This window comes from Chrysochloris asiatica, unplaced genomic scaffold (genome assembly GCF_000296735.1).
Source record: "Chrysochloris asiatica unplaced genomic scaffold, ChrAsi1.0 scaffold00048, whole genome shotgun sequence".
Lineage (NCBI taxonomy): Eukaryota > Metazoa > Chordata > Mammalia > Afrosoricida > Chrysochloridae > Chrysochloris > Chrysochloris asiatica.
This window is the reverse complement of record NW_006408566.1, coordinates 14,360,857-14,378,386: the sequence shown is the minus strand read 5'-3', so window position 1 is coordinate 14,378,386 and position 17,530 is coordinate 14,360,857. Positions and strand designations below refer to the sequence as shown.

Here is a 17,530-nt window from a genome sequence, read left to right as displayed (position 1 = left end):
TTCTCCTGCGGAACAGCTGGTAGTTTCGAACTGCTGACTGTGAGATTAGCAGCCCAATTTGTAACCACTACATATGAGATAAATGTCTTGCTTCATTCTTTCGTATATTGATTTCCAGTTTTTTCCAGCACCATCTGTTGAAGAGAGTATTTCTTCCCCATTCAATGTATTTTGGCCCTTTTTCAATGATCAATTGACTGTATGTGGATGGATTCACTTCTGGGTTCTCAATTCTGTTCCATTGATCTATATATCTCTCAGTGTACTAATACCAGGCTGTTTTGACCACTGTAGTCATGTAGTAAAATTTGAAAGCAAATGACAGGCCTCCAACTTTGTTGTTTTTCTTTAGCAGTACTTTGCTTATCCGAGGACTCTTTCTCTTTCATGTGTATGTAATTGTTTTTCCATCTTTTTAAAGACTGTTGTTGGGATATGGATTGGAATTGTCGTGTATCTATACATTGGTTGTATAGGATTGATATTTTCACAATGTTAAGTCTTCTATCCAAGGGCATGTTATGTGCTTCCAATTTGTAAATCTCTTTTGGTTTCTTGTAGTGTAATGTTTTGTAGTTTTCTTTGTATAGGTCTTTTGTTTCTCTGGTTAAATTTACTCCTAATTGTTTAATCCTTTGGGTGGCTATTGTAGATGGTATTATTTTCCTAATATCCTTTTCAGAGCTATCTTTCTTAGTATAGTGGAATCCAACTGATTTTTGCCTGTTGATTTTCTACCCTGCCAAATTGATGCGTCTTCCAATGAGTTCCCGAAGTTTGTTTGCTTAATCTTTGGGGGTTTTTTGAACAGGATAATATCATCTTCAAATAGAGTTTTCTTTCTTTCACAATTTGGGTGCCTTTAATTTCCCTTTCTTGCCTTATAGCTTTGGTTACAACTTTCAACACAATACTGAATAGGAGTGGTGATAAAGGGTATCCTTGTCTGGTTCTTGTTCGTAAAGGGAAGGCTTTCAATTTCTCTCTACTGAGAGTGATGTTGACTGTTAGTTTTGTATATATGTTCTTAATTATGTTGAGAAATTCCTAATTTGTTGAATTTTTTATCAGAAATGGATGTTGCATTTTATCAAATGCCTTTTCTGCATCAATCAATATGATCATGTGGTTCCTTTCCCTTTTTTTTTTTTTTTTTAATTTGTATGGAGGCTTTCTGCTTCTGTCAAGATTTACAGCCTCAGAAACCCTGTACAGGGTCACTATGAGTTGGGACTGACTCCATGGCACATAACAACAACAGTAACAAAACGGTGAATTACATTGATTGATTTTGTAATCCTTGCATCCCTGATATGAGTCCCACTTGGTCATGATGTATTATTTTTTTGATATGTTGTTGACTTTTATTGGCTAGGACTTTGTTTTGAGAATTTGTGCATCTATGTTCATGAAGGATATTGGTCTATAATTTTCTTTTTTGTGATGTCCTTCCTAGGTTTTGGTATGAGGATTATGCTTGCTTCATAAAATGTTTTAGGAAACTTTTCATTCTTTTCTATATTCTGGAATAGTTTGAGTAAAATTGGTGATAGCTCTTCTTTTAATGTTTGGTCTCAGTTGTATTTTGAATGCCTTCCAGCCTAAGGGGCTCACCTTCCGGCACTCTACATGACAGTATTCTGGTGCCCTGCATTATGTTTCCATATTTGGTACTTGGGAGCTGACAGTGTTCTACTGTTATTCATAAGTTTTTCAGTGACTTAATATTCACAAGTAGTCCGGCTTTTTTTCCTGATCTGTCTTTGTCTGGAAGCGCAGGTACAGCCTGTCCGCCATGGGTGAGACCCTGCTGGTATTGAAAATATCCATGGCATAGCTTCCAGAATCACAGCAACACACAAGCCACCACAGTACAACAAACTGACAGATGAGTGGGGGAGTGAAAGTTGTAGATGAAATTTTTATTGATTTGTTAATGAAGATGACATTAGAGCAAAATATAGGAGGTGAGGGTGTGAATATATTGGTGACAAAGGCTCCAGACAGAGAGTTTATACACAGATGCTCTGGAAAGAGTCATTCTTGGTGCTTGGCTATATTCAAGGGACAGTTTGAGGTCTAGGGTTTCTGGAAGATGTTTTGTTCTGAATACAGTAGGAAGCCACTGGAGAATTGTTTCTCTCCTTCTACCTGTTCATTTATTTATTAATTTGTTATTCTTGCTTCTAGAGTGAGAGTAGACGGAGGAACCTCAGATGTCAGACTTTTGAAAGGGGGTGATGCTTAAACCAGGGTGAAAGCACTGGAAATGGTGAATTGTTCAAATACTGCGTCTATTTTGTAGATGAAACAACAGGATTTACTAATAAATTGGGTATAAAGATAACTTCAGGATAGAAGTCCCATTTGCTAAAATGGTGAAAATTGTCAAAGAAGCGTTCCTTTTTATTGCTGAGTACTAGTAGTGTGGTGCTATAGGACAAGCACTGGACTGCAAACCACATGGTTGGTAGTTCAAACCCAGCAGCTGCTCTTTGTAAACCCTATACAAGGTTGCTATGAGTTGGAACAGACTCAACAGCGCTTAGCATCAGCAACAATAACATTAGTCCATGGTATAAATGTGTACCACAGTTTGTAAAATCGTTCTTTCTTTGATGGACATATTTGAGTAGCTTTCAGTTCTTGTCAATTATGAATAAAGCTGCTATGAATATTCATATAGAAGTTCCAAATGAAAATAAATTTTAATTTGTCTGGGGAAAATTCCCAAGAGTACAATTGCTAGGTTATACGATAATTTTAGTTTTAATTTTAAAAGGAACTGCCAAACTGTTTTCCAGAGTAGTTATATCATTTTATTTTCCCTCTAGCACTATAAGAGAGATCTAGTCTCTCTACAGCCTTGCCAACATTTGTGGTGTCACTCTAGCCTTTCTCTAGATGTGAAAGTGATAGCTTCATTTCATTTTCAATTTGCATTTCTCTAATTACTTCATAGGTAACTATTTTAAACCACCAATACTTCTTTCCTGGGTCTGAGTCTCACTCAGTTTAGAAGTCCTTGTGTGGTGTTGTAGGATCAGCACTGACTACGAACCACAAGGTCGGTTGTTCAAACCTACCAGCTGCTCCTTGGGAACCTTATTTATACAGGGTTGTTATGAGTAGGAACCAACTCTGTGGCACTTAACAATAACAACAACATCTCGGTTTCGAATCTTTCCTATCATCACTTCCTATGTCTTCTTACTAAATTCATCTGTTACCAAGTAATCTACCTTTCCTCATTAGCAGAAAATGAACTATTTGTGTGTCTATCTAAAGTCATCTCTGATTTGTGCAATAGAAATCATTCCCTTGTGAATGCCAAAGGATATTGCTATTACTGTGTCTGCCTGCCTTCATTAATCTGTTCCTCTCTTATGTATCATAATATGCTGTAGTAGCTCCCATCTTAGAACAGAACTTCTTCTTATCCCACTACCTTCTCCACTTATCTTCCTGTTTGTTTCATCCTGTAAGGCTAAAGTAGTATTCACAGATTTTGACTTTTATAGACAGTAAGGACTCCTGGTGTGGAGTTACAGGATAAGGACCAGACTGTGAACCATTACATCAGTGGTTCAAACCCACCAACTTCTCTCCCTCCCCTCACACCCCAGTTTGTACCTTATTGTTGATGTTGTTGTTGTTAAGTGCTGTCCAGTTGGTTCCAACCCATAGCGACCTTGCAGAGGGTTTGCAGAGAGCCACTGGTGAGCTTGAACCACCAACCTTGGAGTTCAAACCGACTTTGAAGTCTAGCACATTAACCCACAGCACCACACCAGGACTCCTGTACCTTATTAGACTCTAGCTGTTCTTATAGGGTTTAGCTAGATAATACACCTGAAGTTTGAATTAACCTGCCCACAGTATCTAGTGCCTTTGTAATTGAAATAAATGGCTTTTGTGTTTCAGGTATCTGGAGTAGACTTACAGAATGCCTCACATGGAGAAGCAGTAGAGGCCATTAAGAATGCAGGAAACCCTGTGGTGTTTGTTGTACAGAGCTTGTCACCTACTCCAAGAGTAAGTTGTATGTTCTCAATATTAAAACATTGTCTATTCATGTAGACCAGGAGTGGGGATCCTTTTTTTCTGCCAAGGGCCATTTGTATAATTATAACATCATTCGTGTGCCATACAAAATTATCAACTTAAAAATTAATCCAGTATATTTGTTCAAACGTTTAATTAACTCACCCCTAATGTGGTGGTTTGAACTGTGGTTGCCTTGGCAGGGCAAGACTAAAGGATTTCACCAGCCTTATATAGCTTGTGGGCTGGACATTTCCCACCCATGCTATAGACCGAGATTTTGCCTTTGTTTTAATCATTTTCATGTTATCCTATTAATCTGGAAAAAAAATTAAAAAAGCTTAGCTTCAGAAAAATGTAGGTTTTAACTTCAATTTCCTTCTTTTCTTCTGATTTTGATCTCTTAAACAAGTATGAGTCCTAACAGTGTGCACTGGCTAAAGTCAAAGACTGTGAGGTCAACCCAGTTTCTAACCTTTATTTCATAATTGCTAAGTTTGCTAGCATAGAGAGAGTCAGTTGTAAAAGTATTCTAATGGTACCATCAAATGTTCTATATATTTATTAAAGCATGTGACATCCAAACATGCATACAGTTGGACATTATAAATGAAAAAGATAGTAGTATTTAATCATAAAAGTCTTCATCTGTAATTATTCACTTCTTTGGTATGGAATCAGAACTCTGGTGCAAAGATGTGAGTGATAGTATTGTATATAACAGTGGGCAGCAGAAATGTCTAAGGAGCTCTGATGACGCCATGGGATAAGAATTGAACTGCTAACTACAAGGTCAGCAGTTCAAACCCTGCAGCTGCTCTGTAGAAGGAAGAGGAGGCTTTCTGCTACCATGAACCATTATAGTCTTGGGAATCCTATAAAGAGTCTCTATAAGACTTGCCTCAGTGGCAGTAGGAGGGAGAGAGAGCATACATTTTACCCTTAAGTCCTGTAACTCTAAACAATATTTCTTTTTCTTTTTTTAATAATGGATGACAGCTATCCAAAACAGGTACTGCTGAAGAGTAGTAAAAGGACACATTTAAGAAATGTTTGCTTCTCAATGCAGTAATATACTGGCTTCCAGTGTAATAGCAAACAGAAAATAATAACTAGGCAGACCCATGGTTGGTGGCCCCAAGGGCGGGCTCATGGATATGATACTCAGCATGCTTATAACTGGTGGTTGCCATACCACTTAGGAAACTCTGTTATGTTGAATGCATTGAAGTTCAGTGTTTTCCAGTTTTAAGCATGATATTTTCACCATGAAAACAAATTAAGTGGCAAAGTCCTTTCATTTTTGTATGGTTGGAAATTTTGGAACCCCATCTTTAACTCATCTAGACTATATTTGAAGCCATCATTTTGATTTCTGGAAACTGAGCTCAGTAGTAACATAGGCCAAATTTTTCCTTGCCTGATGATACTTCCAAAGAAAGAAGCTTGAATTATGATGAACCCATTGAATTATGTATATATACACTTATGTGGTCACCTGTGAATGTTCTTCCTGAGAAATATTCAAAGCATTTAAGTAGGTTATAAAGTCAGCAAAAAGAGCAAGTTTTTCATCCAGCCTTGGCAGGTGAACAGAAGTGGGTCGGTCTCTTCCCTGGAATGATCTAAACAGTTTGATTTCTTTTAATTTATTGTTTGCTCAAGCCACTTCCCTCCCATGTAGTATGATAGATTCCACCTTGTGCATTTGGTTTATCAAGCATTGTGCTGTTTGTAGTTATAGCCAAGACAGCATCTTCAATACTCAATTAATTACTATGGCCATGACCTGTTCCCATTTGTAGCTGTTGTTGCTAGCATAAAGTGATTTCTTGATGAATAAGGCATTAAAAGGAATTAAGTTCATATTTCTGCATACTTGTGCACTTCTGCTGAACTGTTGTTGCAAGTAGTACTAATCATTGAAGGAGCAGCAAATGCTTAATCATGTCTCAACCAGTGTAGACTGATTTTGAGATTTTCCGGAGAATCCAAGAGGTAATTTCCTATCCTTGTGCCCATCAAACGCTCAATAGCTAAAAGTGCCTCGATCACATGAAAGATTCTCAACATCATGAATTGATTGGTCATGGTAATACCTGTGATTTGATCAGCTGCTTTAAGAGCATTATACATACATTCAGTTTTTAAACTTTTAAAAATTATTATTATTAACTATTTCAGCTATATTTCAACTGTGCTGGGGAAATGTGTTTATCTACTAAGATTAATTGTAAATGCTTTTTTGAGTACAGGACCCATAATTTATACTATTTTCCTTTATAGAAAGTTTTTATGCCAAGGTAATTTTTTCCACTTCACATTGCTGCATTTCACAGTAACATTATGTAATGTTTCATATTAAAAAAATAAAACCTTTTGAAATTGGAGTCATACTTTCAACTCATTATTATGTTTTATTTCTCTGTTCCTGTTATACCTCCTTAATACCATTATTTCATGTTGTTGCTGCTGTTGTTGTTGTCAAGTGCCATCGAGTAGGTTCCTATTCATAGTGACCCTCTATTGAGCTTCCGAGGAGCAGCTGGTGGGTTTGAACCACCAATGTTGTAATTCACAGTCCAGTGCTTATTCTATAGCATCACGCTGGGATTCCCGATCGTTTCATAGTTACGTCTCAATTTTATATATTAATCTTATATGAATATAGTTTGTTTTATAACTTTCCATTGTGAATTTTGTGAAGCTTTACTGATCATATCATTAGTTTTATATTCAACGTACTCACACTTTGTTTCATCTCAATGATTGCAATCCCCTCCATGCAACAACAGTCATCCCACTTCTCCCTGCGCTTTCCTATTTCCATTCCACCCACTTTCCCATCCTTTCTCAACTTTGTCCTTAGGGAAATGCTGCCCTTATGATTTGGAGTGATTGTGGTGAGCTTAACCTTAACTAGTATTGTTATCTCCCTATATCCCTGTCTACTTCTTGACTGAAAATTGAGTTCTTTCCAGACCTTAAGGGTGGCAGTGGACCATATTCTTAGGTTACTTCAGTCTCATTCTGACCAGTAAGCTCAGTCCTTTTAGTATAATTTTGAGTTTTGTTCTACATTTTCTATCACTGTATTCAGGTCCTTGTAATGTAATCCTTTTCAGATCAGTTGGTAGTTGTATCAATGCAGATCTTCTCATCTCAGAGTTGTGGAAACTGACGTTCACATGTTCCATTAGTAAATTGGACTAGTTGATTCCAAGCCTCTTCAATTCTCATCACTCTTGTTTCTTCTGCACATGGAGAGATCAATAGTTACACCATAGATGGCCAGTTATGAGCTTTTAAGATCCCAGACACTATTTGGCAAAGTAGGATGTAGCACATTGTCTTTGTGTAATATTTTATGCCAGTTGATGATGGTATTTCCTGAAACTGTGGTTCTGAACTCCCAGGCCCAGCAAATCATTTTCATCAGAAGTTTGATAACATCTAAGATGTTTTCATAATTTGTCTTATGTGCACCACACATTCATAGGTGTGTTTGTAAAAATAGTAAATATCCATGTACCAATATCCTCTTTCACACCCTTATGTATTTGTGATAATGCCCCTACTTTTCGTCCCATACCTACTCAGCATTTGTATTTGTCCATGGATCTACCCACTGCACACGGTTATTCCAAAGTTGTGATTATAGTACTATTTACCTCTAGCCCCTTTTAGCACTTGTATACCTCCCTATGTTTTCACCTGTCTTCATTATTCTTCAGCCTCCCTCTTTTTGTATATTGTAACCCTGTTATAACATGTGTCTGCAGTCGGAACCCACTAGACAGCAATTAACTGCAACAACAGCAAGTCTCTGTTTACTGAATCCCTTCCCTACTACTCTGATAACCATCAATGTTTCTTTTAGAATGAAAACCTTTTCTTGAGTTTTTATAATAGTGCTCTCATAAAATACTTGTCCTTTTGTGCTTGACTAATTTCACTCAGCATAATGTCCTCCAGGTTCATTCATGTTATGGGATGTTTCATCTTTAAAGAGATGGAAACCCAGTCATCTCATTTTTCCATTTTTTAAAAGAATGATATGGAATCTAGATTGGGATTGCATTATATTTGTGTATTGTTTTGGGTAGTGTTCACATTTTCACAATGTTATGTCTTCTTATCCATGAATATGGTATATTCTTCTATTTTTGGATGCCATTTTTGTATCTTTTAATGTTTTGTAGTTCTCTTTGTATATTTCTTATGTTTCTCTGATTACATTTACTCGTAAGTGTTTTATCTTTTTGGTGGGAATTGTAAATGGCACTGTTTTCCTAATTTCCTCTTCAGAGCTGTCTTTATTGGTATTGAGGATTCCAACTGATTTTCCTTTATTGATCTTGTATCCTGCCAGTTTGCTGAATCTGTCAGTGAGTTCCATTAATTTTCTTGCTTAGTTTTTGGGATTTTCTATATAGAGGATCATATCTTCTAAAACAGAGTGTTTTCCTTCTTCTTTGTCAATTTGCATGTCTATAATTTCACTTTTATGTCTTTTAGCTATGGTTAAGACTTCCAGCACAATATAGATTAGGAATGGTGGTAAACTGCTTCCTTGGCTACTTCTTGTTCACAAAGGAAATGCTTCACTTTCTCTTCATTCAGAGTTATGTTGACTATTGGGTTTGTATATATCTTTCTTAATTATGTTGAGGCATTTCCTTTCTATTCCCATTATGTTGAGTGTTTTTATCAGTAATGGGTGTTGGATTTTGGCAAATGCGTTTTCTGCATCAATTGAAATGATCATGTGGTTCTTTTCCTTTGTTTTATGTATGTGGTGGATTATGTGGTTTTTCTGATGTTGTATCTTCCTTTCATTCCATGAATAAATCCCACGTGGTCATGATGCATTATTGTTTTTAATATATTGTTGAATTCTATTTGCTAAGGTATTGAGAATTTTTACATCTGTGTTCATGAAGGATGTTGTTTGCAGGAGCCATAGAGTTGGTGCCGTCTCATAGGAATGCTATGTACAACAGAATGAAACACTGCCTGGCCCTCTGCCAACCTCACAATTGTTGCTACGTTTGAGGTCTTTGTTGGTGCCACTGTGCCATTTCATCTCATTGGGGGTCTTCCTCTTTTTCTCCAACCCTCCATTTCACAAAATATGCACCTTGGACTTCTTCCTTCAGTATCATTGGCTCTTGATCATATGTTACCTCTTAAAATGGTTGAACATCGACCATTTCTTTTTGGTACAGTAACTCTGTATTCCTTCCATCATTTGATGCTTTCTTCATCATTCAGTATTTTGTCCATTTCTGAGATTTTATTATCTGTTCCACAATTAATTCAGTTTGTTCATTTGGATAAAATGCAGTGTTAAATTTCATTTCAATACCCTCAATTTTCTTTGAAACAAGATTCAGTTTTATTTTATGTTTTTTAATCTTGAGGTCTGTCATCAGATTTTATAATGAAACTCTTAGTTATACATTTAAAGAACCTATAAAATCAGGGCAGACTCTATGGAGCTAACAATTGTTTGCTTTAAGTTGTACTTCTGTTACCTTTACTTGTTGTATAAGATGCAAAACTCATGAAGATTTTGTTTTTAAAATATTTTATAAGGGTAATGATTGTAGCACTGAAACATTTTGCTTTCTTTTTCTCTCCCCACCTTTCCTTTTTTGTGGTGATAGGTAATCCCTGGTGTTCAGACTAAGGTCAGCAAAATCATCAGTAATCAGAATCAAGACAACCAAGAAAACAAAGGAAAGGTAACTTAATAAGCCTAATAAAACCTAATAAACCTTTTTTTTTTTTTTTTTTAAAGATGCTTTTATTTCCCTCTTGCATAGCTGAGCTGTAATTAAGACTAGCTTTTTGGTGCTCTGTACACTTTAGATGAAAGTACTATACTATATATACAATGTTTCCTTTCCTGACATAGCTGATCTGGCCAGAGTAAAGGGCAGGTGCCTAATAAAACAAGTGATGTAAAGGGCCAAGCAGCCATCATGTTGGTTTTTGTCCAGTTCAGCGGAGCAGGTTACCTATTCATCTCCAGCATTTGCCTCTCACCCATACAGAGTGTCTAGGACTTTTCTCTTGTTGCTCTCTCATCCTGGAAGTGTGTTTCCCATGGTGCTCCTTAATGAGACTGCTTCTCCATTAAGGACTGGTCAAAGGACATCTCTACTAAGAAAAGTTTCTTTACTGTCAGTCAGGATTAAGCATCTATGCCTGCTTTTCTACTTGTATTTTAGTGAAGGAACAGAGCTAAAATTCTTCTTTAGGAAATGATATCAGCTAGGGATTTTTTCTAGTAGTTTCCATCCCCCATAAAGATAATTAATTGTCCTACAATTTAAAAATAGAACCTTCTTTACCCACTGATGTATAGTGTCCCTCACTAGCTGCTCCTTGGAAACACTATACAGGGTCACTATGAGTGGGAGTAGACTTGATGGTACTTAGCAATGGTTGGATTTTGAGTTATTGGGGGAGTCTGTTTCTGGCTCTTTGTACCATTTTATCAGTTTGGGAATCCTAGACCAAGCACTATACTGCCACAATTATTCAAGTTTTATAATCTATCCTGTCTGGTTGAGCAAATCGCTTAAATATATATACATTTCCCACCCACCCCCAAATGTATCGTGCATATTTGTGTCTTTTTCTTTGCCATTTACATTTTTAATTTTGCTTATCAAATTACATTAAAAAATCTCCTTGAATAGTATCAACTCTATAGATTAATTGGAAAAAAGTTTGCAAATCTATGGCACTGAGCCTTCTTAACCATTAACATTAAGAATCCATTACTGAATTCGTCTTTTACATCTTATAATACTTACACTTTTTTTCAGAAAAGCATTTCAAATATTTTGTTTAATTTATTACTAAATATCCTTACATGTTTTTTCTTTTATGTTTTGTTACATATAAATAATGCGTTTTAATTGCATTTTCAGTTTATTGTTGGTATGTAAAAATAACATGGACTTTAGCATATTGATTTGACATCTTATTAACTCAATTCTCTTACTGTTTCATACCATTACATAATCACTATGTTGTTGTTTTTGTTGTTAAGTGCCGTCGAGTCGGTTCCAACCCATAGTGACCCTCTATAGGGTTTCCAAGGAGCAGCTGATAAGCTTGAACCTCTGACTTCACAGTTCAAACGGCTTTGCAGTCTGGCGTGTTAACCCACAGCACCACACTAGTACTCCTGTAAAACATTGTAAAAACAAAATGCAGAAATACTAGGAGCTCTGGTAGCATAGTGGTTACGAATCTGGCTGTGAACCTCAGAGTCAGCAGTTCGAAACTACCAGCTGTTCCACAGGAGAAAGGTGAGGCTTTCTGCTCCCATAAAGATTTACAGCCTTGGAAACCCTGTACAGGGTCGCTATGAATCGGTACCAACTCCACAGCACATAACAACAAGAACAACTGTTTTTGTCCATAAAGAAATTTGAGTCTCAAAGTCTAATACTATAGCTATAGATTTTTATTTTGGGGTTTTCTGTATAGTTAATAGGAGTCCTAGTGTGGTGCTGTGGTTTAATGCACTGAACTGCAAAGTTGGTTTGAATCGCAAGATAGGTGGTTCAAGCTCACCAGCAGCTCCTAGGAAACCCTATACTGGGTTGCTATGGGTCGGAACTGACTCAATGGCACAACAACAACAACGTATAGATAATAATAACCTTTTTAAAAAATAAAATGTACTTTTTGTTCAGTATTTCTTTTTTTGGTTTAATATATCTATTAAAACTTTCAGTACTATGTTTTTTTTTTTGTTTTTTTTAAATGATAGCTGATCTTTTTCCTGGTATTTAAGGAATTTTTTTTATATTTTACTTTGTATCTAACAACAATAATGCCTGGTTTTGTGTTACAGTGTAGAGTTGAGTAGTTGTACCAGACACCGTATTGATCTAAAGTCTAAAATATTTGCTATTGTTGGCAAAAAATGTTTCCTGATCTGTGACCTAAACTTCGGTATTTTGTCCTATCTTTCAAGTCCTATGTGTGCTCTATACCAGATGATGGGGTGACAGGAACCACTAGTGATGGCTCTGCTTGGTAGCTTTTGTGCAGAGTTAGGGAATGGAAACCACATGAGTGACAGCCAGTTGTTTACTCATTCTGCAAATAGTTAACAGAGGCAGCAACTAGTTAATGGAGGCCTGCTTAGACTTAGAAGTGACTAGGCACTATACTCCAACAACTTTGTATTAGAGACATTCCTGGGAGGCGCAGATGGTTAAGTGCTAACTTATTAGCTTGATTATTAGCCAAAAGACTGGTGGTTCAAACCAACCCAGAGACATCCTGGGGCACTGGAGTGGCAATCTGATTCCAAAAAGTCACAGCCTTGAAAACCTATGGATTAGTTCTCCTCTGCACATGTTAGGATCTCCATGAACCCGAATCTACTCAATAGCAACTGACAACAACAATAACAGTTATATATGGTTACGAATTGGGCTGCGAATCTCAAGGTCAGCAGTTCGAAACTACTAGCTGCTCCGTGGAAGAAATATGAGGCTTTCTGCTCCCATAAAGATTTACAGCCTCAGAAACCCTGTGCAGGGTCGCTATGGGTCGGAATCGACTCAACGGCACTTAACAACAACAAATAGTTTACTCTGACTCACTTCACCACAGGGAGGGCCTGATCCTGCCTACCCCGATCTCCTTTGTGCAGTGTAAACCATATTCAAGCTACTGGAGATAAGGAAATGTTTATATGTTTTCCTAGAGCATTTGTTATTGTTGTTAAGTGCCATTGAGTCAATTCCAACCCTGTATAGGGAGCCTGTATAGGAGCTCTGGTAGTGTAGTGGTTACGAATCGGGCTGCAAACCACAAGGTCAGCAGTTCGAAACTACTAGCTGCTCCGTGGGAGAAATATGAGGCTTTCTGCTCCCGTAAAGATTTCCAGCCTCGGAAACCCTGTACAGGGTCGCTATGGGTCAGAACCGACTCGACAGCACTTAACAACAACAACAACAATAGGGACCCTGTATAGGGTTTCCAAGGAGTGGCTGGTTTTTAGTATTGTGTTGTTGTTATATGCCGTGGAGTTGGTTCCGACTCATAGTGACCCTGTACAGGGTTTCTGAGACTGTAAATCTTTACGGGAGCAGAAAGCCTCATCTTTCTCCTGCAGAGCAGCTGGTAGTTTTGAACTGCTGACCCTGAGGTTCACAGCCCGATTTGTAACCACTATGCTACCAGAGCTCCTTGGTTTTTAGTATTAGTAGGAGTTAATTAAAAAGTTTATTGTATAAACAGCTTTCCCTTAAATTAAAAAATAATAATAATAGAGTTTTAAAAATGCTGTCAAACATAATTCAGGTCTCTTAATGTTTTTATAAAAGCTGTATCTCCTAGCTGTGAATATCATTATTGACCTAGAATCACCTAAGCCTGAAGACAAGGCTTTCTGATAAGAGTTCATTTGACATTGTACTCTTCATTTCCTTCACGTTTAAGCTTGTTCTATAAAGACTAAAAAGATAGTGATCACATTTTTTATTTCTCCCATTGTTTAATAAAAATTTCATATTTGGCATCTTCCTTAATCTTTCTTCCATCTATCTCCTTTTGATTTTTCTACAAATATATAAAGTACTTCTTTGGCTCGATATTATCTGAAGTGATTCTGAGTGCATGTTTTGTTTTATGATCTCAAATATTGTTTTCTATTTTGGAGAATTTATTACATACCAGCTTTCTGTAATGGACCAGTTATTGTCCACTTACTGAAGTATATCCTGCCATTAGTGGTTTTATTCTATAAACATCATTGAATGTATTTTATTGAAACACTGAAGCAAAACAAATCTTAGTACAGTTATTTTGATATGTGTAGAGAGATTGAATCTGTTGACTCCTATTCATTTTAGCAGCTTGGATCTCTGTAAATTTTAGCATGTTTTATTTTTCTCACCGATCAAGAACATGTCTCCGTTCTGTGAAGGTAATCTGATCAGAGAGTTTTGTTTTGTTTTTAGTTAGCTTATTTGAACCAAGTACTGATATGTGCTGTATCATGGGGTGTGTGATTTTAATTAATATTAATGCAGAAATTGGAACAACTATTCTTTGTTAAGATTTACCAAAAAAAAAACCACAACAAAGAACTTAGGAATGTATGTTGACTAACAACTAGTTATAGATGTATACCTGTTCAGTTAGAAAATCTTGGTATTTCATATTTTGGCATAGAGAAACATGTACCTAATGGGCTTTGTTATTATGGGAAAGGAGTATATTCTTTTTGATAGGTTAACAGTTTTAAAAGTTGGGCTTTTGAATTTATCTTTTTTGCAATATTTGCATCACAGTTATTTTTACAGAACAAAAGCTTAAGAGGATAATTGTGTTTGCATTAAAGTTCTTCTAATGTGATTGAAGTTAGGTATAGTCAAAATAGTTGTGGATTTTCACTTTATTTTGCTTTTAATTGAGGATGGGGATTGTACAAAGACAATTATCCTTTCTTCAATTTTGCACCTTCAGAGGCGAGGAACTGCTCCCCCTCCAATGAAACTGCCCCCTCCTTACAAAGGTCCATCTGATGGCAGTGAAGAAGAAGAAGAAGAAGATGCATTCACTGACAGTGAGTTCCTGCTCATTATTTAGGGTGGAATACAGAATTTATAAAATTACATACTTCATTGATTGTTGTAAATGATCAATTATAGGACTATGGGTTCTTTGAAAATTTGCAGGAACATATGGTGAAAGTGAAAAATTACATCTCCTTTTGTGTTTTTGTTTCTCTTGATCTGATTAGTTAATTATAAATTTTAAAACTGTTTAGAAATTGGATTTTGACCCGTAAAATTATAAATTGGCTGTAGATGTCCACTGTTGATTACCTGCTTTAATCAAAGGGCTGGTGCTTTTGATCATGCGAAATGACAAAAGGACAAATACTTATTTTATTCTTTGGAATGTAGCTCATGGTTTTCTTTTGCATTGTTGTTGTTAGGAGCTGTCGAGTAAATGCACACTCACAGTCACCTTATGTACAACAGAATGAAAGACCACCTGGTCCTGCAGCATCCTCATATTCACTGCTATATTTGAGCTCAGTGTTGCAGCCACCATGTGCTGCACTGAGGGTCTTGTCTTCCTCTTGTGTGTTGACCCTCCTCTACTTTACCAAGCACGATATCCTTCTCCAGGAGCTGGTCCTTCCTGATAACATGTCCGAAGTACAAAAGACAAAAATCTCTTCATCCTCAATTCTCAGGAGCATTCTGCCTATACTTCTTCTACAAGAGCTCTGTTTGTTCTTTTGGCAACCACTGGTATATATTCAGTACTGTTCGCCAACACCATTAATTTTTTTTATGGTGTTCACCAACACCATTATTATTATTATTATTATTTGCTTTAGCTGTATGAAATATACATTAATGGAATCTTTAAAAGAATTTGCATTTCTTTTCTGAATGTTCAGTACAAGATTAAGTTAAATATTATTGCTTTCTATGTTATTCACTCTACTATGCTAACACTGTGGAAGAGAAAAGCTTAGGGAAACAAAAACACAAAAGGAGGGCGAAAGATGAGGCTTATTGCTTCTGTAAAGATTTATAGCCTCGGAAACACTATATAGGGTCACTTCACTATGAGTCTGAATCCACTCTATGGCACACCATCACCACTACCACCAAATACATCATTATGATTTTTCACTTTAGATTTTTTCCCACCAAATAATGTTCTAATATAAGAGGATTCCTGGTGTAGGATAAAGCACTGTATCGCAAGGTCGGTTTGAACTACAAGGTCTGTAGTTCAAACCCACCAGTCCCGTCTTTGAAACCCTATAGAGTATCACTGGTAGTCAAAACTGACTTGACAGCATTGAACAATAACAACAAAGTATTATTCACTACTGAGGCAAGCAATTTTTCATAAGTTTGTTCCTTTACATGTATACTGGAGTCCTGGTGTGGCGTTGTGGGTTAATGTGCCAGACTGAAAAGCCATTTGAACTTCAAGGTTGGTGGTTCAAGCTCACCACCTGCTCCTTGGAAACCTTATTCAGGGTTGCTATGGGTCAGAATTGACTTGATGACGCTTAACAACAACAACAACAACATGTATACTATTTAGTTCATTCTAGATTTTAAAATGAATTCCTTTTTTATTTTTATATTTATTTGCTGGCTTTTATTTATTCTTAGCATTGTTACTATCACCATGGTTAAACCTTTCCCAATGCTATTTTCCATTGGGTCAGACACTGGCATTTTCTTTTCCTAGAGAGACGTCGCCTGTCATCCTGTTTTCCTTTGTTAGTCTTGACTGCCTGCTCTCCAGGCCTCCTGCTCACCTCTCATTTAGAGTTTATCCTCACCATGATGCTAGATTTTTTTTAGTGTCTTGTATATGATGGTGTTTCTGTGATTTGGTGAAGCACATCCTCAAGTTTCTTCTTTGGGAAAGATTCAATGACAAATTTTTTAAGACACTGATGCCTTTACTCTTGTGTCTCAACAGAAGGACCATTTGATGGGCCATGGAAATAATTTTTCTTTCAGTTTTTCAGTGTTCATGCACACTCACACAAAGTACTTGGATAACATTTTGCCTATATAGTGGAAGTCCTGAAATCCAAATAAGTATTCATGGACCTCAAAGTGAAAATCTCAATTTCTTTTTTAAAGTTACCTATAAAATTTTGTTAATGAAGATTTAGGGGGAAAATTTGAGAAACATACTATTTTCCTGGACATGAAGACTAAGTATGTTATAAATTTCAGTAAGTTTAAGGTAATTTGGATCCAATCCTAAGAAAATTCATTTGTCTTTTTTTGTTAATTTTCAGTATGACAGTTTTATTAGATACTGATTTGAAAATGAAGTATTAGCCAATTTGGAGAAGATAATAATAAGAGGGTATTTGCCTTACCCTAGTGCCTGAATCTAAAGTACTGGTCTTGAACCTCAGTCTGCAAGTTTTACAAATAAGAAAGAGTGTTTTTGATTGTCTAAATAAGCTTTTCTTGACCTTGGTACTATGTCTTTGGATGGGATATTTCTTTGTTGTGGGGATTTTCTATGTATTGTCAGATATTTAGCTGTGTTCCTACCCATTAAATGCTGGTTATGTATTTCCAACCCTTGCCACAAGCACACCAGTTGTGACAATAACTAAAAATACCTTTACTCTGTCCAAGATGACTTGAATATCATAGAATATTTGTATATGATTTTGGAGTTTTGATGTTGTAGGTATGACCAGTTAATTTTACTTCATTGCTGCCAATGTAGAAAGAATATATGTGACACTTCTAAGAAACGTTCGTGGAACTTTAAATTGGAGAATGTAGATTTAAAGGTTACAAATGCTGGTGCCCCAAACCATCCTACAAGGCTTATTATTACATAACTTAATCTTTCTTATTCTACTTCATGGTCTTTAAATTTCTATGAACATTTGTTGACACAAAGATGATAATGTTCTTTTTTTTTTTTT

General features: G+C 36.3%; 1 protein-coding gene across 1 annotated transcript in view; it reads left to right on the top strand.

Moving 5' to 3' along the window:
- Positions 1-17,530, top strand: part of INADL (InaD-like (Drosophila)) — a 383,821-nt gene that overhangs the window by 159,068 nt on the left and 207,223 nt on the right. Inside the window, exons 23-25 of the mRNA XM_006862480.1 lie at positions 3,925-4,035; positions 9,714-9,791; positions 14,554-14,653. Of these exons, the coding sequence (XP_006862542.1) occupies positions 3,925-4,035; positions 9,714-9,791; positions 14,554-14,653 (289 nt within the window). The remainder of the gene's footprint in view (positions 1-3,924; positions 4,036-9,713; positions 9,792-14,553; positions 14,654-17,530) is intronic.